This window comes from Schistocerca piceifrons, chromosome X (genome assembly GCF_021461385.2).
Source record: "Schistocerca piceifrons isolate TAMUIC-IGC-003096 chromosome X, iqSchPice1.1, whole genome shotgun sequence".
Taxonomy (NCBI): domain Eukaryota; kingdom Metazoa; phylum Arthropoda; class Insecta; order Orthoptera; family Acrididae; genus Schistocerca; species Schistocerca piceifrons.
The window spans coordinates 813,067,005-813,091,854 of NC_060149.1; the positions used below are offsets into that span (position 1 = coordinate 813,067,005).

Genomic DNA, 24,850 nt, shown 5'->3' on the forward strand with positions numbered 1-24,850 from the left:
AGGGATATAGGCTTGATGTCACAGCGGTAGATCATCACCTTGACCTTCTCAGGCAATGTGTCACCCTTGAAGGTCAAGATGAAGGCATCAGTGGCAACCTGATTATCCCTCAGACCCTGATAGACGCGCCGGACGAAATAACTCCTCATCGCTCAAGTTGGTGCGCAGCTCGTTGTCAGACTGCAAAAGGAGGTCCCTGTGGAATATAATACCCTGGACCATATTTAAGCTCTTATGAGGCGTGATGGTAATGGAAATATCCCCCAGCTTGTCACAAGCAAGTAATGCCCATGACTGGGCAGAGGATGCCGTTTTTATCAAGACTGACCCTGACCGCATTTTGGACAATCCCTCCACCTCCCCAAAGTTGTCCTCTAAATGCTCCACAAAAAAACTGAAGCTTCATTGAGACAAAGGAGTCCCCATCAGCTCTCGTACATACAAGGTACCAGGGCAAATAAGGTTCGCTGCCATCCTTAGCCTGGCATTCCTCCCATGGTGTGGCCAGGGAGGGGAATGATTTAGGATCATACTTCCTTGCACTGTACTGAGACTTGAAATGCTTAGAGACTGCTGGTGTTTGATCACCAGCTGGTGATGTGGTGGTACGCTTCATCACGTGTCATCCACCTGATGCCACCCACTCCGTCCACGGGCCCTCCTCATGGGTACCACCCAGCCACAGCAAAGACCACCTGGTAGGATGGCCATTTTGGGAGTCCCGATGCCCCAGGGTGAGTTAACGGCACAGGCATCAGCAGAGCGATTCCTGTGTAGTCAGGGCTACAACCCATGGGATACATGGCTGCCCCACCACAATGGACTGGCTATGGTGCTGGATATGAGAATCCATGAGAATTCCATGGTTCTCATGGAAGCATAAAACGACACTGCATGGTGGGTGGAGGAACACACACCCAGGAAGGTGTCGTCACTCATGAGATGGAGGATGAGCATGACTGCACTGACACAATGAGAAAGTGGGCTAAAGATTTCAATGCATGACGGACACGATGCACCATACAAGGCGCCCTTCCCCAATTGGCTGGCTCTACAGGAAAATTTGGAAACATGGAGGTCAAACCCTACAAGGGACCATCACATAAAGGCCAAAAGGTGTCACCTCTTACGACAGGCAGGAATACCTCGAGCCTATTCTAACCCCCGGGCCCACAGGGGGGACCTGGGACTGGAAAATCAAATGGGGGGTCAAGTAAATGCTCCTCTAGATGAATCATCAACTAGTTCATCCCTGAGATACACACGTGACTTGGGACCCAGAGAAAGACAACTGAGCTGTCAGTATGTCTCAGCTCAGTGAGAAGGTTATGAACAACAGAATACAGGGTGCAAGAGTAAATTTGGTCAATGGTCTGAAGACTACTCACTGAATCACTACATATTAAAATGTGTTCAAAGAAGACCCATTTAATAACACTACATGTTCCTGTCAACAAATGGTGGTCCAGACCAACAGGGGATGTAAAAGCATATCCCATCTCATCCACAGTTTTAGAGCCAAATGTGTAAAAAAAAATAGCAGCACTCCGAATCTTCTAAAGAACTGAACGTAACAAATGCCAAAAGACCACAGGTGCAACAGACTTTAGGACATCTAAATAAATTTCTGCTAATTCTTGCCTTGTGCACCAACCAAAGGTGGTGGTGGTGGGGGGGGGGGGGGGAGGGGGGGGGGGAGGAGGGCCTGCGAGAAAACATGGGGAGTAGATTCCAGGAAGGAGGAGCAAAGGTCCTGGCAGAGGGCTACAAGACACATTCAAACTGGTAATCCCATTCAAGAATGGTTATCAAGGCAACGTCGCTCATGCAACAAGAATGGGATAAATTGGATGATCAGGCAACTGTTGAAAAACGATTGCATAAGGCTATCACATGTTAGTACCATCGGAACTTAACAGGGAAGATTCCAGATTCAGCAGGGAGACTGCCTACAGGACTAGTCCGGAAGGCGCCAGTGGCCAGACGAACTCTGTGATGTGGGACTGGTTCTAACAATTTGAAAGACAAAGGTACTGCCAGGTCATAAACTTGGCAACCACAGTCCAGTCAGGATGAGACGAGGGCCCAGTAAATACAGAGAAGAGTAGCACAATCCACACTTGTAACAGATGTGTCAAGGAAGCATAGCAGTAAGCTTCTGCATGCAACTGGTCTTTAGTTGATGACTATGGGTCAGAAAAATCAGCCCTTTATCAACAAGAAGGCCCAAGAAATGGGACTGTGCAAAAAATTTCGAGAGCTGTGTACCCAAATACAGCTCTGGGTCAGGATGGACTGTGGCGTGATGACAGACATTCATGACCCACATTTTTGCAAGAGAGAATTGGAAACCATGGGAAAGGCTCCACACAGAGGCATATCAGATGGCAACTTGAAACTGGCATTGAGTTAAGGCTCCTAAGTAGGAGCTGTACCAAATGCAAAGTCATCAATATACACAGTGCAGGGGTGACTAGTGGTCCAAAATCACTAGCCCATTGATAGTGATGAGGAAGACAGTGACACTCAGGACACAGTCCTGTGGGACATCGATCTCCTGGACCTGGGGAGAGCTGAGTGAAGTGTCAACTTGCACCCGAAGCAATCAGTGGGATAAAACTGACAAATAAGAATTGATAGTGAGCTTCAAAATCCCCAGTCGTGGAGGGTAAGTAAAATTTGATGCCATCAGGTGGTATAATACACTGAGGTGACAAAAATCATGGGATACTTCCTAATATCTTGTCGGACCTTCTTTTGACTGGCATAGTGCAGCAGCTCAACATGCATGGACTCAACAAGTTGTTGAAAGTCCCCTGCAGAAACAATGGGCTTGTTCTGCCTCTACAGTCATCCAGAACTATGACAGTGTTGCCAGTGCAGAATTTTGTGCATGAACTGACGTCTCAATCATGTCCCACAAATGTTAGTTGGGAATCGTGTCAGGCGATCTGTGTGGCCAAATCGTTCACTCAAATTGTCCAGAATGTTCTTCAAACCAATTGTGGACAGTTGGCCTAGTGACATGGCGCATTGTCATCCATAAAAATTCCTTTGTTGTTTGGGAACATGAAGTCCACAGACGACTGCAAATTATCTGTAAGTAGTTAAACATAACAATTTCCAGTTAACGATCAGTTCAGTTGGACCAAAGGACCCAATCCATTCAATGTAAACATAGCCTGCACCATTATGGAGCTGTCACCACCTTGCACAGTGCCTTGTTGGCAACCTGAGGGCATGGCTCTGCGAGGTCTGAGCCACACTCTGACCCTCCCATGACTCTTACCAACTGAAATCAGGGCTCTTCTACACAGGCCACCATTTTCCAGTCATCTAGGGCACAACCAATATGGTCATGAGCCCAGGAGAGGCACTGCAAGTGATGTCACGCTGTTAGCAAAGACACTCACATTGGTTGTTCTGCTGCCATAACCCTTTAACATCAAATTTTGCAGCACTATCATAACAGATATGTTTGTCATATGTGCAACATTAATTTCTGCTGTTATTTCACACAGTGTTGCTTGTCTGTTACCAATGACAACACTACATGAATGCAGCTGTTCTTGGTCATGAAGCGATGGTCATCAGCCACTGTGTTGCCTGTAGTGAAAGGTAACGCCCGTAATTTGGTATGCTTGGTAAACTCTTGGTTCAGAGGATCTCGGAATACTGAATTCCCTAACAAATTCTGAAATGGAATGTCCTACTTGTCTAGCTCCAGCTACCATTCCACATTCAAAGTCTGTTAATACCCAATGTGCTGCCAGAATCGCGTCATAACCCTTTTTACACGAATCACGTGAATACAAATGACAGTTCCACCAATGCACTGCCCTATTATACCAAATGTATGCAATACTACCACCATATGTATATGCACATATCGATATCCCATGAATTGTCACCTTAGTGGATGCCTTATGTGGGTCAAAACAGACTGCAATCAGGTTCTGGCATTTAGAAAAGGCCAGTTGGATTGCCAGCATATTCGGCAAGCAACCACTCTTTCACGCTGCTTCCAGAGCATGCTGGTGAGGCTTATCAGCCAGTAACTGTCGACAATTGTATGATTTTTACCTGGCTTAAAGATTGGAATGATACTATTTCGCCACTGCAAAGGGAAAACACCATCGAGCCAAATGTGGTTCAAAACCTTAGGAGATCAAACCATTGTGTAACAGTTAGATTGTGAATGGAATCACGGCCTGGGGCCGTATTGTGAGATGAGGCAAGAGTCTGAAGCGATTCCCCATTAGTGAAAGGTTCATTATATAATTCAGCATGCCAACATATGCTATGAGCATCCCGGGTGTTGTGACTGCCATCCTGATTCTGAGACAGTGACAAAAATTGAACTAACACAAGTAACACGGAAAAAAAGAAAGTGATACTAGTGCTCGGTTGAGGACTTACGGTCACCATGCAAACTATTAGACTCAGCTTTGTATTACATAAAATTGAACCTGAATAATACTAAATATACTAATGTTGCTAAGGTGAACTACTTATTTCAAATCATTAAAACTTACTTCTGAATTATTACAACAGTGTAGACATTGAACAGAGCAGATAACCTCCATGTGGACTGGCAGTGGGAGTAAACACTAATGTTAACATAAAAAAGCTATAATAAGCTAACCAACTGATTAGATGTTGAGACGCCTAACTTCAAACATTTAAATAGTCAAAACTGGCCAATAAAGCTCGGTGCCTTAACTCCATTTGATTACTGAGAGTATTATCAGGAGACTGTCTTCTGGACTTTGTTATATATATTTCCTCAAGCATGTTTAAAACAGTGCCCTTTGTCTCCTTATGTAGTACCTCCAAGTTGTTGTGGAGATCAGGAATGGAGTGTTGTTATTTTGTACTCCATTAATTTAAAGAAAACTATTTTGTACAGACATTTTCATCAGAAGATACAAATCAAATAGGTGAGAACCCGGTTGTGCGTCACTTACAAGTGGCGTAAAAAAATACAGCTACAGCAGACAATTGGACATTTATTTCAGTTGTATTTTAATAGTTTTAACACCTGTACTTTAAAAAACTGTTCACTATATGAAGTTTCAAGCGATCATGTATAGCTATTTTAGCTGAGGTTGCCCCAGTTTTAAAATTATTTTGGGATAGAGACGGAACGTAAAGTCATATGACCCACAACTTGTGGCTCCTTCAGCCACTGGCTGGTATCCAGCTGCATATCAGCATAGTCCTGGGAAGGGGACATTGCAAGGAACAGCTTACCAGTAAGGGACCCCAGAGAAAGGCATTGCTTTTCCGGCCAGTGGTTGGAAACTGACATCCCGGGTGGGTAGGGAGTCAACACTTCCCAAGAGGATGTGAGGGAAGCAGTATGAGGAGGGTCCCTCCAACTACCTGGGGAGTGAGTGTATTCGAGTGTGCCCTAGGCAATCACATTTCTTCTTGGTCTCTTGATATAAGAGTCAGTCAAGTACTTTGTATTCCTGGATTTTATTTTCTCATTGAAAAACAGTGAAGTCCAGTGAACAGGAGGAATGGTACTGCCCACAGTTGACAAAGACTGGAGGGAGGGGCACAAGGAGTGTTCGTGTGCAATGGACATCCACAATCCCTAAAGACGGGCCTGGCGTTGCAACATGAAGGCACACGTCTAAATTGCACGCACCTGTAGCACCGCATGGGAGGAGGAACATACGGCTTGACATCAGAGCGATACTTTACCCTGATCTCAGGCAACGAGTTGCCTCCAAAGGTCAAGATGAAAGCCCCAGTAATCCCCTGTTACTCTTGGTTGGACAAGACAGACAAAATACACTCCACATCACTCCAAATTGGCATGAAACTTGTCATCCATATGTAGAAGCAGATCAAGGTGAAAAATGATGCCCTGTACCATGTGGAGGCTGGGGGAGTTATAGTTACAAGAATGTCACCCAGCGTGTTACAGGTGAGCAGCACTCATGACTGAGCACGGAAGGCTACATTAATCGAAACCGAGTCACTTTTCATATTTGAAAGTGCTGCTATTTCCTCAAATCTGTCCTCAAGGTGTTGAATGAAGGTTAGTGGTATTGTAGTTGAAAAGGAATCACCATTGGTCATAGTACACACTTAGTACTGGGAGAAGTATTTCTCCCCTTGTATCTGAGCTGTACGTTCCTCCCACTGCATAGCCAGAGAAGGAAACATTGTTGGGTCATATCTCTCTGTGTTACAATAAGTTTTACCTCCAGAACAGACTGATGGGGCCATGTGGCCACCACAGGAAGAAAGTTTAATTCACTTCAACACAATGGCTACCACACTAGGTCTATTGGCATAATAATTTTGCAGGAATGGAAGGGCGCACAGAGAGAAGGGAACAAAATTTGGAATATAGGCTGTGTTGGGTGACCTCCCTTCATGAACCACACTTCTGTAGCATCTGGAAAAGAGATAAGAGGTCAAACCTAACAATAAGGACCATGTAGCTAAGAATGAATAGTTGTGTAATGACGGAAGGGAAGAAAACGAATGTCCAAAACCACAAACCAAATTCAAGCACTTGCCTCAGTGTACAACATGAAGTCAATAGATTTCTATTCCTGTGTATCCTTTTCCTTTTTGAAGACTGGGCAAACAGATGATTGTGGAGGATGGCATCCTGTGCAGTTGACACACAAAACTGGTTGTTCACAATAACTACCTTCTTGGAGTGATCTTCTGCAGTTACTACATTTTGGGTCTCCCATGCAGCAGGATGACATACAATTAGTTAGTCAGTTGGTTGCGTGTTCCATTGATCAATCGCAAGGTATGGTAGCCGTTATGATGTGGAACATGTTAAGTGCACAATAAATGCACTTATGAAACAAGATTTTTTTTTAATAGAGTTAAAGATAAATATTTATATTATTTACCCCATTACCTTAAATGGCACAATATGCATATCCTATATTTAAAGATTTATTTATTCCTATTCAAGAATTAACCTACGATATAGAAGGAGTTGTCAAGGAGATATGATTTCAACTTATTTTTGAAGCTATTACTGCTGTCTGTCCGACATTTTATTTCATCTGGTAATTTGTCAAAAAATTTTATAGCAGCATATTTTACCCCTTTCTGTGCCAAAAGTTAGGTTGAGTAAAGGATAGTGTAAGTCTTTCTTTTTTCTGGTATTATAATCATGAATGTCACTGTTGTTTTTAAACTGGTCCATGTTGTTGAGAACAAATTTCATTAGCGAGTAAATGTACTGTGAGGCTGTTGTAAGAATTTCCAATCTTTTAAAAAGATGCCTACAAGATGTGCGACTATGAACCCCACATATTATTCTAACCACTTTCTTTTGAGCAGTGAATACTTTTTGCCTAAATGTTGAGTTACCCCAAAATATTATTTTGTATGACATCAGAGAGTGAAAGTATGCAAAGTACGTTAGCTTACTAATTTCTACATCCTCAAAATTGGCAATTATTCTGATTGCGAAAGTTGCTGAGCCTAGTCGCTTTCGAAGATCCAAAATATGAATTTTCCAATTAAGATTCTCATGTATGTGTACACCCAAAAACTTATTATGCTCTACCCTGTCTACTAACTTCTATTGGTGTGTTATATTTATTGAAGGAACTGTACTTTTTTGCAGCAGAAAATTGGATGTACTGTGTTTTTTCAAAGTTTAGAGCAAGCCCATTTGCAGAAAACCAATTAATGACTTTTCCAAAGACCTTATTTGTATCATTTTCAATTGGAGTTTCTTTTACCGGATTAATAATGATGCTTGTATCATCACCAAACAGTGTCAGTTCAGCTTCCTGTTTCAGATAGGAAGGGAGGTCATTCACATACAGGGCTATTACAAATGATTGAAGCGATTTCATAAATTCGCTGTAGCTCCATTCATTGACATATGGTCACGACACACTACAGATACTTAGAAAAACTCATAAAGTTTTGTTCAGCTGAAGCCGCACTTCAGGTTTCTGCCACCAGAGCGCTCCAGAGCGCAGTGAGACAAAATGGCGACAGGACGAAGTTCAACAAAGATCCACCAACTGCTAACTCCATTTGGCGATGGTATGCGCAGTTTAAAGCTTCTGGATGCCTCTGTAAGGGGAAATCAACGGGTCGGCCTGCAGTGAGCGAAGAAACGGTTGAACGCGTGCGGGCAAGTTTCACGCGTAGCCCGCGGAAGTCGACGAATAAAGCAAGCAGGGAGCTAAACGTACCATAGGATGGTGCTCCACCGCACTTCCATCGTGATGTTTGGCATTTCTTAAACAGGAGATTGGAAAACCGATGGATCGGTCGTGGCGGAGATCATGATCAGCAATTCATGTCATGGCCTCCACGCTCTCCCGATTTAACCCCATGCGATTTCTTTCTGTGGGGTTATGTGAAAGATTCAGCGTTTAAACCTCCTCTACCAAGAAACGTGCCAGAACTGCAAGCTCGCATCAATGATGCTTTCGAACTCACTGATGGGGACATGCTGCGCCGAGTGTGGGAGGAACTTGATTATTGGCTTGATGTCTGCCGAATCACTAAAGGGGCACATATCGAACATTTGTGAATGCCTAAAAAAATTTTTTTGAGTTTTTGTATGTGTGTGCAAAGCATTGTGAAAATATCTCAAATAATAAAGTTATTGTAGAGCTGTGAAATAGCTTCAATCATTTGTAATAACTCTGTATATCAAGAACAGAAGGGGACACATGGTTGAACCCTGTGGAACACCTAATGTAATTTCACCCCAGTTAGATGAAGTGGCAAACTTATTTAAATCACTTGATTCATATAAGGAAACTTTTTGCTTCCTGTTCTGTAGGTACAACTTAAACCATGCTATTCCATTTATACCATAGAACTGTGACTTCTGTAACATAATGTCATGGTTTACACAATCAAATGCTTTGGACAAGTCACAGAAAATTCCTATTGGTGATATTTTATTATTTAAAGACTATTATGTGGACAGTGAAATTGAATATTGCTGTCTCAGTGGAACAGTATTTTTGAAATCCAAACTGTGATTTACTAAGTATCCCATTACTGTTGAGATGGCTAACCGCTCGAGTACATTACTTTCTCAAAGATTTTTGAAAATGCTGTAAGCAAGGATACTGGCCAGTAATTATTGACATCTTTGGTGTCCCCCTTTTTGTAGAGCAGCCTGAAAATGGCATATTTTAACCTGTCTGGGAAAATACCTTGAGTTAATGATGCATTACATATGTGACTCAAAACATCAGCTGTAATTGCTCAACATTGTTTTAATATCTTATTAGAGATGTCATCTACTCCAACAGAACATTTATTTTCCAAAGATTTAATAATTTTACTTATTTCACGAGAGGTTGTTAGGTGAAACTTAATCTGACTAAATTTTTTCAAAACTGACTCTTTCATGTACTGCCTGGCTTTTTCTTTCGAACTGTTCCCACCAATTTTTTCTCCTACACTTATGAAATGGTTGTTAAATACATTAGCTACTTATGTACTGTTGGTTACGATGGTCTCGTTCTCCTTAATAGTAATACTACCCACCCCAGTGGTTACTTTTCCTGTCTCCCTTCTAACAACATCCCACAGTGATTTTATTTTATTGCTGGAGTTGTTAGTTTCTTCTCTAACATACATATTTCTTGATTTCCTTCCAGCTTTTCTCAGTATGTTACAATAATTTTTGTAGTGTAAAACTACTTCTGGATCTTTACTAATTCTTGCTGTCTCATAAAGTTTTCTTTTTCTTTCTGAAGACACTTTAATACCTGTAGTAATCCAAGGTTTCTTTGAAAAGTGTGTGGTGTTACATGTAGTAATTTTCTTTGGGAAACAATGTTCAAAAAGGGATATAAATTTATCAAGAAATAGGTTGCATTTATCATTAGCATTTGGCTCATTATATACATCCACCCAATTAACATTTCTTAAGCTTTCTTTGAAGTGCTCTATAGATACCGGGTTGAGCGACCTTAAACTTTTACTTAATCATTTCCGAACTGTACACCCTGTTAGGTTTTGTAAGTTAATCAGTTGTGCATCATGGTCTGACAATCCATTTACCACAGGGAAAGCATGTGTTTGTTTTACATCCTCTTGCTGTACAAATACATTATCTATTAGCGTGCTACTGCCTTGAGCTATACGTGTAGGGAAATTGAGCACTTGTTCTAAGTTATATGTTGTTAATAACACTTCTAGTCCACCTTTCCTCTCAGAATTATTTAGAAAGTTTACATTGAAATCACCACAGATTAACAACTACTACTTTTTGTCTGACAGACAGCATAATAGGGAGTCAAACTTTTTTTATGAATAGCTCCCAGTCTCCTGATGGGGACCTGTACACTGTTGCTAATATCAAAACTACATTATCTAGCTGAAGTTCACATGCACAAACCTCAAAGTGTTGATCAACACAAAATTTGCTTACTTATACAATTTTGCATTTATACCCTTGTTTTATGAAAATGGCAACTCCTCCTTTATCCATCCTAGATCTACAAGTGTAAGATGCTAAATTATACCCACTTATACTGACACTATCCATGCCCACAGTTACATGGTGTTCAGACAGAGTATATCAATCTCATTCTTATTTTTGAGATCATCTAAACACACTAATAGCTCATCTACTTTATTTTTTTATTCCCCTGATATTTTGATGAAGTAAGTTGATACTGCCCTTAGCTCTACCCCTATTTACTGTACATGAAGTTTCTTTCATTCTATTTATCTTGATTGTCATATGTCTGGCCTTTGGCTTTAACCTAAAAAATCTGTCTGCCTGGACCCATTGACCACAGGGGTCACCCCTTGTGTGACGGTAGACCCCCTTACAGTTTCTGCTAATAGAGAAGATAACTTATTTTTCCCCATCCTATTCAGGTGCAGGCCATGTGTAGCGTATCCCCACCTACCAATAGCATTTACTGGAACAACACTTATGTGAGATTTTGCTGGTGTCTGGAGCATCCTGTTCAGCTCAGTGTTAACATGCTTTACAGCAGTGTTTACCCAGGGCTGATCATGGCGCTGAAAGACCTCCACGAACCCCACAGCTGTGTGCTCAGTTTCTGCTCCTATTTTATACAGGTCACTCCTAATACTGTATCTTGGATTCGTAGCCAGGCTGTTTCCTACTACCCCAACTACAATTACCTGATCTTCCTACTCAAAATCCCTGCATAGCTGACCTAAGCTTTCTGTCACCTGGCTAAGGTTAGCACTTGGTTTCACAAAACTTGTGACCTGGTACCCTGCACCTAATTTCTCCTGAAGCTGCTGGCCCACACCCCTCCCATGACTGCTGCCTAAAAGTAGAATTCCTCTTTTCCTATTCTGGTTTGATTCCGACCTGTCTCTTTTCTTTAAGCTAATATTCTGCTTCAACCTACTTTCAATTACATCTGGATGAGGCCCTTCCTCCACTTCAGATAGCAAGCCAAACTGATTTACTAATTGAATTTCTGGAGTTTTTTCAATGAAAGCTTGAGCATCAGAAGTACCTCATGGACAGTGACACTTAAGGTTTCACGTCACACCTGTACAAAATGACCATTTTTTTCTGGGAGTACATTTCCTTTGAAGGCTAAGATACAGGTGCCTGTATCTGTTCAGCTTTTCTTGGGATCTTTTCAGACACATTGGACAAAATGTACAACTTGCAACTGAAGATTAGGCCATATCTCATCCACTGAAGCGTAAGGTCTCTGTGAAATATGATACCTTCAACCATATTCAAAGTTTTGTGTGGGGGGCAAGGGTCACACAGCTGTTCACTTGGGTGAAGAGCTGTACGTTGTGCAGCACCAGTCAGTGGTTTTTATCAATAGTGATCCATTGCGCATTTCTCCCAATGGCTCAATTTCTCCAAATTTATCTTCAGTAGGTTCCACAAAAAAATAATTGCTTTGTCACAGTAAAAACATCTCCATCAGTTCAAGTACATACTAAGTATTGGATAAATAGTTTTGCTCCCAGATGTCTTGCTTGTCCCTCCTCCTATGTGGGAACCAGGTTAGGGAAAGCAATAGGGTTATAACTGTCCACAATGGAATTTCTATACCTTTCTGACGAGACTGCCGCATCAGAACAGTCATTGATTCAGTGTAATTTAATACATTTCATGTGCAAAACACCCACCCTGATGCCATCTACTCTGATCATTGGGTGTCCCCCCCCACGGGAACCACCCCAACACAGCCAAAGCCATCTAGCACAACGGCCACTGATGGGAGTCTCAATGACCCAAGAAGATGGGCAACTACTACTTGGAGTGCATGGGGAACTAGCAACAGTGTAATCCTTGTTTGTCATGGGGCGCAACTGAAAGGGTAAACGATAACCCCAGCACACCGTATTGGCTACCATGTTTGGTTTGAAGGGGATGGAAGACCCTATACAAGTATTGTGTGCAGATGATCTTTAACACTGCTTGCAGTAGATACAAATTTGTGTGTTCTTCCCAAATCAATCAACACTACAGAAAAAAATTGGAAAATTAAGGTCAAAACAAGGAGAACAAAATTTACTTCAGCCAAAAGTGACGAATGAATGAATATTTCGAGAATGGAAAGCAGAGCCCATGGAATATTGGAAAAGACATCAAAGGCTGCCACCATGAGAAAGGGAGAAAACAAAGGAAGGATAGTCAGAGACGAGAGACTACAGCATAGGAAAGGAAAGGAAAGGAAAAAGATGCTCCAATAGCTTGGGGGCCCCATGCTCTCCAAGCACTTAGTGATGAAAGCGTTGTGAGCCCCCTGAGAGTTTGAGAATTTTATTCAACCAGATTACATCTATCAAAATAGTTCCCCAAACCAATATTAAATTTTTGTTTGTTAATTTCAATTTTTATGGAACATATGTGATTAAAAATTGAAAAAGGCTAGTAAAATATAGACCCCTTCTTTTCTTCTGGTGATAAAATTGTGAATAGTATGGAAATGATATTCAGTTAGATTAGCAAGCCCTCAATGAATAGCAGGCTAAGTCACTCTGTAGGCAGTCCCTGCAAAGAAAACTGTCTATCCTTGCCTAGCACAGGGTCCTGGTACTCTAGAGCCACACATACCATAATTGCAACTATTTAATATTTAATGTATGTGGTAACGACTCCATTGAGGTTTCTAGCATATATGGGAAGTGGTGCACAGCATTGAAAAACATGTTACAGTTACAAACTTCATTAGATCAGATGAACCATTGGCACTCATTCTGTATGAGTATTTGATACCAAGTACATAATGTTGTTGCTTTCATGGTGCAGGAAATTGGTTGTGCAGAGGGCTATTCTCTTACTATTATTTCCCACAAAGCTGTGTTTTTTTTTTTACTATTGATTTCAAAGCAACTATAGCTTCATCTTCTAACAGTTTAACACTATTAGTAATGTGATATACCATCACGAATACACTGCTGGAAAAATGTAACACCATTAAGGAGTGTCCAGTGGCATCAGGGTATAGTATGTGTGGTGTCACCGCCAGACACCACACTTGCTAGGTGGTAGCCTTTAAATCGGCCGCGGTCCGCTAGTATACGTCGGACCCACATGTCGCCACTGTCGGTGATTGCAGACCGAGCGCCGCCACACGGCAGGTCTGGTGAGTCTTCCTAGCACTCGCCCCAGTTGTACAGCCGACTTTGCTAGCGATGGTTCACTGACAAATTGCGCTCTCATTTGCCGAGACGATAGTTAGCATAGCCTTCAGCTATGTCATTTGCTACAACCTAGCAAGGCGCCATTATCATTTGCTATTTATCTTGTGATGCATGTACCGTCAGACCGATGTTCACCATTTATGGATTAAAGTTAAGTATTCCAGAAGCTACGTACCTTTTTTGCTAGTGGCTACAACTGACACCATGACACCACCAAGTATGGCTACTCTGGTGTTGTGAAAGTTGATTGGAGAGTGAAATGGCACTTTGTTGTTTTTGGTGATGAGAGTAGGTTCTGTCTGTATGTGAGTGATGCTGTACATGTATATGGCATAGACCTGTTGAGCTGCATATTCCAGAGGGCATTCAATGATGACCCATAGGGTTCATGGTATGGTGAGCCATCAGTTACAGTTCATGGTCACATTTGGTGTTTTACAGCAGCTGTGACACAACATACTACTCTTAGTGTACAACAACTGCCCTGGCCAACAAGATCACCAGATCTCTCACTAATTGAACATGTGTGGAACATGAAGTGGGAACCTATTCTACAGAGCTTGCAAGAATCATTGTCAAATTACACAAAAAGGTGCAACATGCTTGTGGCAGTCTATTTCAGGATGCCATTTGGCACCTTTATGATCATTTGCAAGCAAGAATACCCATCTGTGTTGCTGCTGGAGATGGATACACTGTGTAATGGGCATCCTTTATACTGATGTGTGTTTCATTTGGTCTGAATTTGTGATCATGTACTTCTACAATGAAGAACTAAGCGTCACCTCACTTGTCAATAATATTGCTTTGTTCTTGAGGGTGTTACATTTTATTTTCAGCAATGTGCATCCAGTTAATGTACCCCAGCAACCTCTGGTGTGGTGAGTGTAAGACTTGTGGTGGTATATCACTTCAGACTCAGTGCAAAAGAGCCCGAGTTGCAGCCGTAGTTTATTCAAAACTGACAGTATCTCAGATCAGTGAAGAAAAAAATACCAAGAGAATACCTTCTCTTATCCGTAACACAAACATATGCAGTGGAAAGAATACACAAAAAGCTACAAGACCATGCTGATTAAACTCTCAGGTGAAATAGTAACATTTATTAAACCACAGAATGAAACAGTTCCAGAGAGACAATTTTGGATTATAGTGCCATGTACATGGGCTATCCAGAGAGACACTCTTTAATAATAATACCGAAACTGAATATACCTGTTTTGGCAAGTACTTTGGCTACTTTTCCAATAGCTGCCTTTGACATTAAGGCATTTGTCGTACCATGGCACCAGTTTGTGTATACCCTCTTCATACCATGTGGCCTCCTGGCTATTCAACAAGGTCATTACAGAGTCCTTCAGGTGTCTTCATTTGCCAAATGTTTACCAGCAAGGGACACCCCCAATAACATACGTTTTTCATGTTAGGTGCATTGTGCTGTCACCTACTGCCAGGTACCGGGTACCCGATATCAGCGACCTCAGTAGTCATTACACATAGTGAGAGAGCAGAATGGGGTGCCCCGTGGAACTCATGGACTTCAAACTGGTCAGGTGACTGGGTGTCACTTGTCATACATCTGTACGCAAGATTTCCATACCCTTAAACATCCCTAGGTCAACTGTTTCCGGTGTGATACGGAAGTGGAAACGTGAAGGGACACATACAGCACAAAAGCGTACAGGCCGACCTTGTCTGTTGGCTGACAGAGACCGAGGACAGTTGAAGAGGGCCATAATGTGTAATAGGCAGACATCTATCCAGACCATCACACAGGAGTTCCAAACTGCATCAGGATCCACTGCAAGCGTTATGACAGTTAGGCAGGAGGTGAGAAAACTTTGATCTCATGTGGCTGCTTATAAGCCACACATCATGCCAGTAAATGCTAAATGACGCCTTGCTTGGTGTAAGGAGCGTAAACATTGGACGATTAAACAATGGAAAAATGTTGTGTGGAGTGACGAAGCACAGTACACAATGTAGCAATCCGATGGCAGGGTGTGGGTATGGCGAATGCCCGATGAACGTCATCTGCCAGTGTAGTGACAACAGTAAAATTCTGAGGCAGTGGTGTTACGGTGTGGTCGTGTTTTTCACGGAGAGGGCTTGGACGCCTTGTTGTTTTGTGTGGCACTACCACAACACAGGCCTACATTGATGTTTTAAGCACCTTCTTGCTTCCCACCATTGAAGAGCAATCTGGGGATGGTGAGTGCATCTTTCAACACAATCGAGCATCAATGCACGGCCTGTGGTGGAGTGGTTACACGACAATAACATCCCTGTAATGGACTATCCTGCACAGAGTCCTGACTTGAATCCTATAGAACACCTTTGGGATGTTTTGGAACATCGACTTCATGCCAGACCTCACCGACTGACATCAATACCTCTCCTCAGTGCAGCACTCCATGAAGAATGGGCTGCCATTTCCCAAGAAACCTTCCAGCACCTGAATGAACATATGCCTGTGAGAGTGGAAGCTGTCATCAAGGCTAAGGGTGGGCTAACACCATATTTAATTCCAGCATTATCAATGGAGGGGGTGCCATGAACTTTTAAGTCATTTTCAGCTAGGTGTCTGGATACTTTTGATCACATAGTGTATTCCTTCAGTTTTGGAAACAGGAAAAGTCCAATGGTACCAGGTCCGGATTGTAGGGAGGACACTCAAAGATGTCCCACAGGAATCTCACACAGCAACGCTTCTGTCTGCTGGTCAGAAAGTGGACGTGCATTGTCATGTGGAAGAACAATTCCACACAAGCGCTTGCCTCTTCGGCAGTTCTGGATAGCACAACAAAGATGTTCAGGGGTAGCACAGTATGCATCAGAACTGATTGTTGTGCTGTGAGGTATGAAATTCATAAGGAGGACCCCTCCCCATCGCAGATTACAGACACCATCAATTTTTGACTTGACGCACTCTGTTAGAACAAGCATGCATTCTGTGGCAACTGAGGATGACACCAATCCACAGACTGTTGCTTCATTGTTGGGGTATTATGATACACCAATGTTTCATCTTGTCACCATATGGTCAGTAAAAATCCCTTTTGTAACATTCCAAGAACACTAATGCATCACCTGTTCTCCCAGCTTTCTGATTATCCGTGAGCATGTGTGGCACCCACCGTGCACAGTTTTTCTGTTACCCTATGTGCTGACAGACAATGTCAGGCATACCTGAACAAGACACTTCCTTACATTGTTCATGCATGTCAATAATCATGTATTCTCTCAAGTGATGTCATCCACCTTTTGGTTCCGCACATCTGTGATGACGGAGTTTCACACTGACCCCCCTTCATCATTAACAAATGTTCCCCCTTTCGTAAACATTATGTGCCACTTTTGGACACTAGTTGCATTCATTACGCCTTCGCCACAAACAGTAAAAAGTCTGTGGTGAATGTCACAGGGTCTAACACTTTCTGCCTGCAGGAAACGTTATAAGATCTTGCACCTCCTCACAGTCTGCATGACCCATAACCAGCACAGTCACTGTCACAGTCGTATCTGCACTTACCATGTGAACAGTTACAACCACATTAGGTAGCTGTTCCACATCACAATTAACACCAGAAACCACTGACTGGCTGCCACAAGACAGGTGTGCAAACTGTATGTGCAAATGTTCTTTACTTGCTGGGTGGCCCTCGTACAACAGAATCTCCAGCACCCACAAATTGTGAAAACTTAACATGTGATTAGCCGCATGGCGTAGTTATTGAAGTTACTGATTAATATGTCAACTAGGACTTTCATACCGGTACAGGAATGGAACTTCTTATGAAGTTCATGGAACAACATTTACTGCAATCCGCTGATATCTTTAGCTCAGCACCCAAAATAGGAAATTATGGAACTTTCTTTATGCTCATTTTAGATTAAATTTCCTTAACTGCCAAAGATGTTCAGACTATTACTACACTAATGATTAAAATAAAGGATATGATCAGGACTAAGTCTATATCATCATCAGACAATTAGTCTCATTTATTTTAAGCAATTTGAGCAGATACATTGTTGTTGTTATTAATATCTTCAAACACTGAAAACTTGTAAATATCAAACCAGTTGGAAAATAGAAATTTTCAGGAGGGACGAAAACATAAGTACGAAGTTTGCAATGTGTAAATTTTTGTAATGACACATTCACTGTGTCCACAAATTCAGAACAAAGTTATCACTTAGCGCCCTAAATGTTCTACATTACCCATGAGCCTGTCACCACAACCTTTATTTAAAAAAGGTTGTGCCGATGGTGACTTCTCTGGAAACAGTGGTAATACAGTATCACAAACTTCAATGCACTCACCATCAAGACTTAACGAGAGACGAGCTTTTGATAAGTTGATGTTCAACAGTAACTAAACAGCTATGATATCACAGGGAGATAAGTACAAAGAACTAAGTACAGAATTTCTAAGGATATTTAGTCTGAGCATTTGCAGAACAGGGAGCTCAATATTAATTAGTTCTCAAATCCCTCAGTTTAACTTTTAAAATACATGCTTGCACTGCTCTAAGCTCAAGTAACCTCATAATCAGTGAGGATCATTAATAAAATAAATAAAAGACTATGTAGCACAGCAACCATGTGCTAATGATGAAAGATGTGTAGACACAACACACTAGCACAGTTTGCATTTTCTCCAACATCTGGACCAGTACAGTCACCTAATTCAAAAACTATACCAGTTGTAAATATTCGGTACATTATTTTAGTAATTTACTGTTAAAGTTTGCTACAGACTTAAAAGCCTCATTTAATTTATGCTCATATTCCAGTAAATTTTCAAATTATTTAAAATTTTGGCATACTCTCCACTTCAAAAGTTGTGCTGTTACATATGATACCCATATGGGGATGGGTGACAGAATTCGCACATGGCAGCCAAATAAAATTCACCAATGAAAAACAATTATGAAGTGACTTTATAAACACATAATGATCAAATCACTCTGGCATAAATATGAGAATATACTTCCACACATGAAGTAGGAAATTCTTTTCTCTATCACTTTCAATACTATAATTATTGCACCAGACAGTAACAACACTCAAAACAGGGTGATTACTACCTCAAAAGGTAATGGCCTCATTTACTTGAAAAGAATCCCATATGTGCTGGATACAATATGCACTATGAAGCATCGCACAGAAAAAAAGGCATAAAAAGATGAACAGAAATAAATTAACACATTTTCTTTTAAGCAATAAATTAAGAGATTAATTTCAGCCTGACTATATGGTGCAGTGGGCTATTTAGAAATCATATTACAAACCAAGACATATTCAAATGAAATACACATGAAAAAAGTGTATATATTTTAATGTGAGTGTTTCTGGGGTTGGTTTTCCTTTTCATTTTTGCTACCTAAAAGTAGGCAGCAGACTTCTGTAGCAGCCCTGCAAAGGAAGAAATGAAGCAAGTGACACCCAAGTAACGTCTGTATTCGCAAGTGCTCACACATTTATACATATTTTGAGAGTAAACTTGAAAAATTTTGCAGTTTAACTGCAGAATTAGTGTGTTGGCAACAGATTTAATATTGCTGTATAACTTCATTTGAAACATCAGTATTTTTGAATTGATCCAAGGATGGACAGATGATTAGGGTTTAACATCCCTTTGATGAGGTCATTAGAAATATAGCAAAAGCTAAGATTGAGGAAGGAAGGGAACAAAGTGAGCCATGCTCTTTCACAGGAACTGTCCTTGCATTCAACTTAAGAAATTTGGGAAAATCACTGGAATTCTAAATCTGGACCATACTGTTATTTGAATCACCTTCCTCCTTAATACAAATATAGTAGCTGTCCACTGTGCCATTTCAACTGATAACGAGAAAAGACACTTCTACCAGTGGCATAGCTCAGAAACAGGTGAAGTGATCATAACTACTGTCCCCTAATACAGTCAGTGACCAACATAGACTTCTGCTTTAAATTTGTGTGGCATGAACTCAATGATATTGACAGTTCCCAAGAAATATTTTATCACGTCATGAAGAACAATTACCTTCTCTGAGACAGTTGTGGGATGTACCATCCTAATAGTATTGTGCATCTGAAGTGAATACTGGAGAGGTTAAACATATTTACAGTACAGTATTTGCACAATATTTTATCCTTGTACAATACTAAACTCTATATGGTCAACTATACACTACTGGGGTACAAGAGGCCAATGGCATTTATCTCATCACCGTACCTTTATCTCTCAATGAACCTCTTCCAATGGCAGGACAATGCTATGAATTAAACTTTGGGTCACTGAAACAGTCTTCACAAAGGGGCAGCAAACAAGTTAACAACAGTGTTCAGCAGTGGAACCCCTACAGACAACGGACAACTGCTTCAATTCTCAAGGTAACAATATTGTTTTGTCATATGTTCACTAACAGGGATAGAATAGAACATGAAGAATATTCATTTATCTTGTTTTGTGATTTGGAATGTAGTTCGAAGGAACAGACTGACCTGCAGTGAAGCTCAACGCTTTAATGTCAGGTTGGAAATTGACAATTTGTTTGGGAGCTGGCAAAGCCACCAAATAAAATGTCAAGAAATTACCTACACTTCTGGATTTTGATGAGTCAAAGAAAGTTGATATCAACAGATTCAATGGGTCCCCGAGATTTAAACACACACTTTTACACAGCAAAATGTTTTACGGTAAGAGAAGAATACTTCATGTACTAGATGATTTAGTCTACTGACAGGTTTGGATGGTGATAAGAGAACCAGAACATTGTCTATAACTCATATACTCTAATAACTTAAAAATTAAATAAAGGCCTGCACTAAAAACTGACAATCAAGGAAATGAAATTACCGTTGTCACTTCTTTTCAAATTGAAAATTATTCTACGAAATTTCTGATTATTCTCCCAATGATTTTAAAGGTTTTTCTATAGCATAGTCACCTTCGAAAAATATAAAAACCTTTTTGTAACAAAATTATTCATCAAACATTTCGTAGTTACGGTTATTTTACGTAAAATAACACCAAAAGAAAGGTCTCGAGTTTTTGGTGCAACAGTTTTCAAGCTATTAACGGGTCAGTGCGTAGGTTATCATTGTCCTAAATCATACATGAACTTGAACCCAAATGCAGCTTCATGGTGTAAGAGCTGACGGCCGTAATATTTTATACGCTTTGACTACCCATTGAACATAAACCATTCGCCACATGCACTACCATCTAATGGAGTCCCAAATAGTTTAAGAAGAGATGCAAATGCACCTTAATCCTTCAGTAATTGGCTACTGCAGAGGGTGAATAACGTTTGTTGTGAAACACATAGGCTAATAAAGTATTGCAACTTTAAAATGCACGACGGCGTTTTCATTTCCGAATTTTCAACTGATAACTATTTTGGCTCCATATATATCATATCAACACTTTTGCATTACTTACACATTAACAGAGGCAATATGCAAGCGACGCTGTTATTCAGTCGAACATTTCCAAAACATATCCACCTTGTTCACTACTCCTGGCACTTAGATGACAGTAATCCCAATGGGTATTTGTGTGTATACAATAAATAAAGGCACAAACTAGATTTATGTTGACCCAAGTCCAAAACACCTAGGGAGTTTACGCAGAATCATCGACTACAAAGTTTCACCTACACAAGCAACAAAACTCAAACAAATGTCTACAAGTTTAGCGTTTACGTGCCAGTCGACTTCTGTCAGATACTACGATCGATTGTCTGCTACGATCGACGCTATGCATATGCCTTTTCCGACGAGATGTACAGCACAATCCAATAATTTTTTGATGTACAATTTTATCTTCATATCTACTTCTACGGCTATACTCTGCAAACGATTGTAAAGCGCATAATAGAGGATACGTTCCATGGCGCCAATTATTTCAGATTTTCCCCTTTCCATTCACTTATGAAGCTCAGGAAAAATGATAGCTTAAACGCCTCTGTGCGTGCTGTAATAAATCTTGTCTTCGCGAACCCTACGCAGGCAATGCGTGGGGGATCGTACTATATTCCTAGCTTTATCACTTACTTATAGTTGGTACTAGAAACTGTCTAAAGACTTTCAAGGTATAACGTCTGCCTTCAAGCGTCTGATAGTTCAATTCTTTCAGAATCTCCCTGAAACTCTCCAATGGATCATAGAAACCTGTAACTAATCGTTCTGCCCAACATTGTATACGTTCAATATCCACCGTTAGTCTCATCTCGTACAAGTCACACACACTTGAATAATATTCTATGGCCGGCGGCACGAGTGCTTGCATGCAATCGCCTCTCCACACCAATTGTATTTTCCTATTATTCTACCAATAAAGTTTATTTACCTATGACTGAGCTAATGTGATAGTCCCATTTCATATAAAAATTGCTACACCCAGGTACTGACATTAGTTGGCCGATTCCAGTTGTGACTCACTGATCCTGTAGTCATAGAATACCATGTTTCCCATTTTATGAAGCACAAGATTTTACATTTCTGAACACCTTTAAACGGGTATCCTTCTGGTGGAAGTTGGCGAGGAATCAAAAGTAGCCCGTTAACAGCAGAAACCTTGATTTTACCAACAGGAAGGCGCTGGGTGGTGGACATTGTACCCATCGCAATGGACGTTGCATAGAGGTGACGCAGCTGAATATTGCTACGTCTAGCTCAGCACGGCAGCGAGGAGATGTAGCACACTCAGGCGGCCGATGGTGCTGGCTCAGCTGGCTGGCCGCTAGTTGGCGTGGTGTAAGTCTACACAGGCATGCAGGTATGAACACTGGACCTGCGCCTGGCTGGAGGTGTCTGGTGCTAGTGGATGCCCAGTAGCTCAGTGGTTGGGAGGGCCTCAGTTTGACACTCAGGCCGTCAGTGCTGCCGTTGAACTCCCTGATAGGAAGTGTTGTCGGTACAAAAGTTAAGCAAATGCCGACACTACAGCAGACACCGACTTGACGAATCATCAACTCAGCAACCAGTCTGGCCGTACAATAAGTATTTACACCCACCTTAGTGGGTTTGTTGCAATTTTCCAAATAAAATTATATATATATATATATATATATATATATATATATATATATATATATATATATGTGTGTGTGTGTGTGTGTGTGTGTGTGTGTGTGTGTGTGTGTGTGTGTGTGTATCACTTATAAACTAACATGGGACGTATTGTATTTTATTTTTTTAAATATAATCTGCACCAGTTGAAAATGTTAAAATTTTTACATGCATTACTTAAAGGCCTAATAAAATCTGTAGTTTTTTATATGGAAGGCTGTGGATTGCTGTCTTATAAACTGGAATGTATTGGTCATGCCCAGAAGAGGATTTGTACCAGGTTGAGGAAGTTGAAAGAAAGTTTGAGAGACAAGAAACTTTCTGATGGTAAACCCAAAAGAGGCAGACCAAATCATTGATGAACTACAGCAGTGTCATGGGATGGCCATTAGAAATAATATTCAGGATTTGTTGAAAATGAAGCAGGCAGTATGGGCTACCTTCTTCCACAGACTGTCAACTAGTGAAAAACCAGTACACCACCTTTGCCCTTCTGGACCTGATTCATTGTGCAGTTCCCGCAATGCCCAGTACTCAAACAGTTCATACAGCCATAAACATTCCATCCCAGCAGCAGTCATCGATATCATAAAACCTATTTACAGAGACCTGGAAAATCCTGAATTACTGTAGAAGTGAAACTTCCTGGCAGACTAAAACTGTGTGCCAGACCGAGACTCGAGCTCGGGACTTTTGCCTTTCATGGGCAAGTGCTCTACCAACTGAGCTATCCAAGCACGACTCACGCCCCGTCCTCACAGCTTTAATTCTGCCAGTACCTCGTCTCCTACCTTCCAAACTTTACAGAAGCTCTCCTGCGAACATTGCAGAACTAGCACTCCTGAAAGAAAGGTCCCGAGTTCGAGTCTCCATCCGGCACACAGTTTTAATCTGGCAGGAAGTTTCATGTCAGCACACACTCCGCTGCAGAGTGAAATTCTCATTCTACTGAAGAAGTGTCTGTATGGTAAAACTCAAAATCCCAATGAGTCGTTCAATAATCTTATATGTACTCACTTACCAAAGAATGTTTTTGTTGGAATGAAGACAGTAAACTGGGTGGTCAGTGATGCTGTTATTGCTTTCAATTATGGCAACATTGGTAGGGTGAAAGTGCTGCAGTATATGGGAATTAATGCTGGAGCAAACTGCATCAGAGAACTTGAATGGATGGACAAGGTTAGCATTAATAAAGCAGAGTATGGAGGACAGTTGGCCTCTAAGGAGACCATAAAGAAGAAAAGGAGAAAAAACTTGGAAAATGATCAAGAGGATACAGTACGGTGCAGGGTGCTTCTGAGTGACTAAAAATAAAAAAATTAAGCTTATATTGAGTTACAGTCTTCTGAAACTTTAGAAGCCATTCCTGAAAATTTACACTTTCTGTTGCATTTTTCTCTAAATTTCAGAAACCACTTCGAGTAGAGTATTCAAATTTTCAGGGAGTAATAACATACATATCCTGAATCTACTGAACTAAAAGAAGAACATTATGTTATGTATAATTAAAATTATTTAGTATAAACGTACAAGAAAGTACACAAAATTTTAACCATGCATTTAAAAAAATTGTATTTCCGAAAGCAGTTCAATGTCCTGTAAAAGTTTCATGTCAATGGCTACAGTGGTTCCTGAAATACAGGGAACCTAAGTCACTAAATTAAACATTGTCATTATAGGGCGCTCCAACTCCCCTCAAATTGTCATATATTGACAACGTAATGACTTGTATGTTGTTATGCTTAAGGCTGTTGGGAGCCATCAAGGACACTCCAAGATAAGAAAGCAAAGACGCAATGTAGAGCGCAGGCAAAAGTGGTAGCAGTTAGGTTACCAGAGCTAAATGGTAACACTAAGAGTCCTGCAAATTGCAGACACCCTGGGCAGCTGTCCCAGAGGAGAAGTTTCATTTCAGAGAATTAGCTGATAACTCCATCCAACGTCTAGGCACTGTTGTAAGGCGTCACAGTAGAAGATGGCCACGAGAAGACACATCTTAACAAAGGCAGAAAGCTTGATGATTACCCCAGAGAACGGCAATGTCAGTGAGTTTACACAGGTTAGAGTGCTTCTACATTAGTCCCCACTCACAAAAGGACTGAGGGCGGATCCAAGTGACATAAAACTCTGTTGGTTCTGGCCATA

General features: G+C 41.0%; 1 protein-coding gene across 1 annotated transcript in view; it reads right to left on the minus strand.

The window, feature by feature from the left end:
• Nucleotides 1–21,350, minus strand: part of LOC124721646 (katanin p60 ATPase-containing subunit A-like 1) — a 116,501-nt gene extending 95,151 nt beyond the window's left edge. The window contains exon 1 of the mRNA XM_047246709.1: nucleotides 21,075–21,350. Coding sequence (XP_047102665.1) covers nucleotides 21,075–21,078 — 4 coding nt within the window. The 5' untranslated portion in view covers nucleotides 21,079–21,350. The remainder of the gene's footprint in view (nucleotides 1–21,074) is intronic.
• Between the last annotated feature and the right edge of the window lie 3,500 nt (nucleotides 21,351–24,850).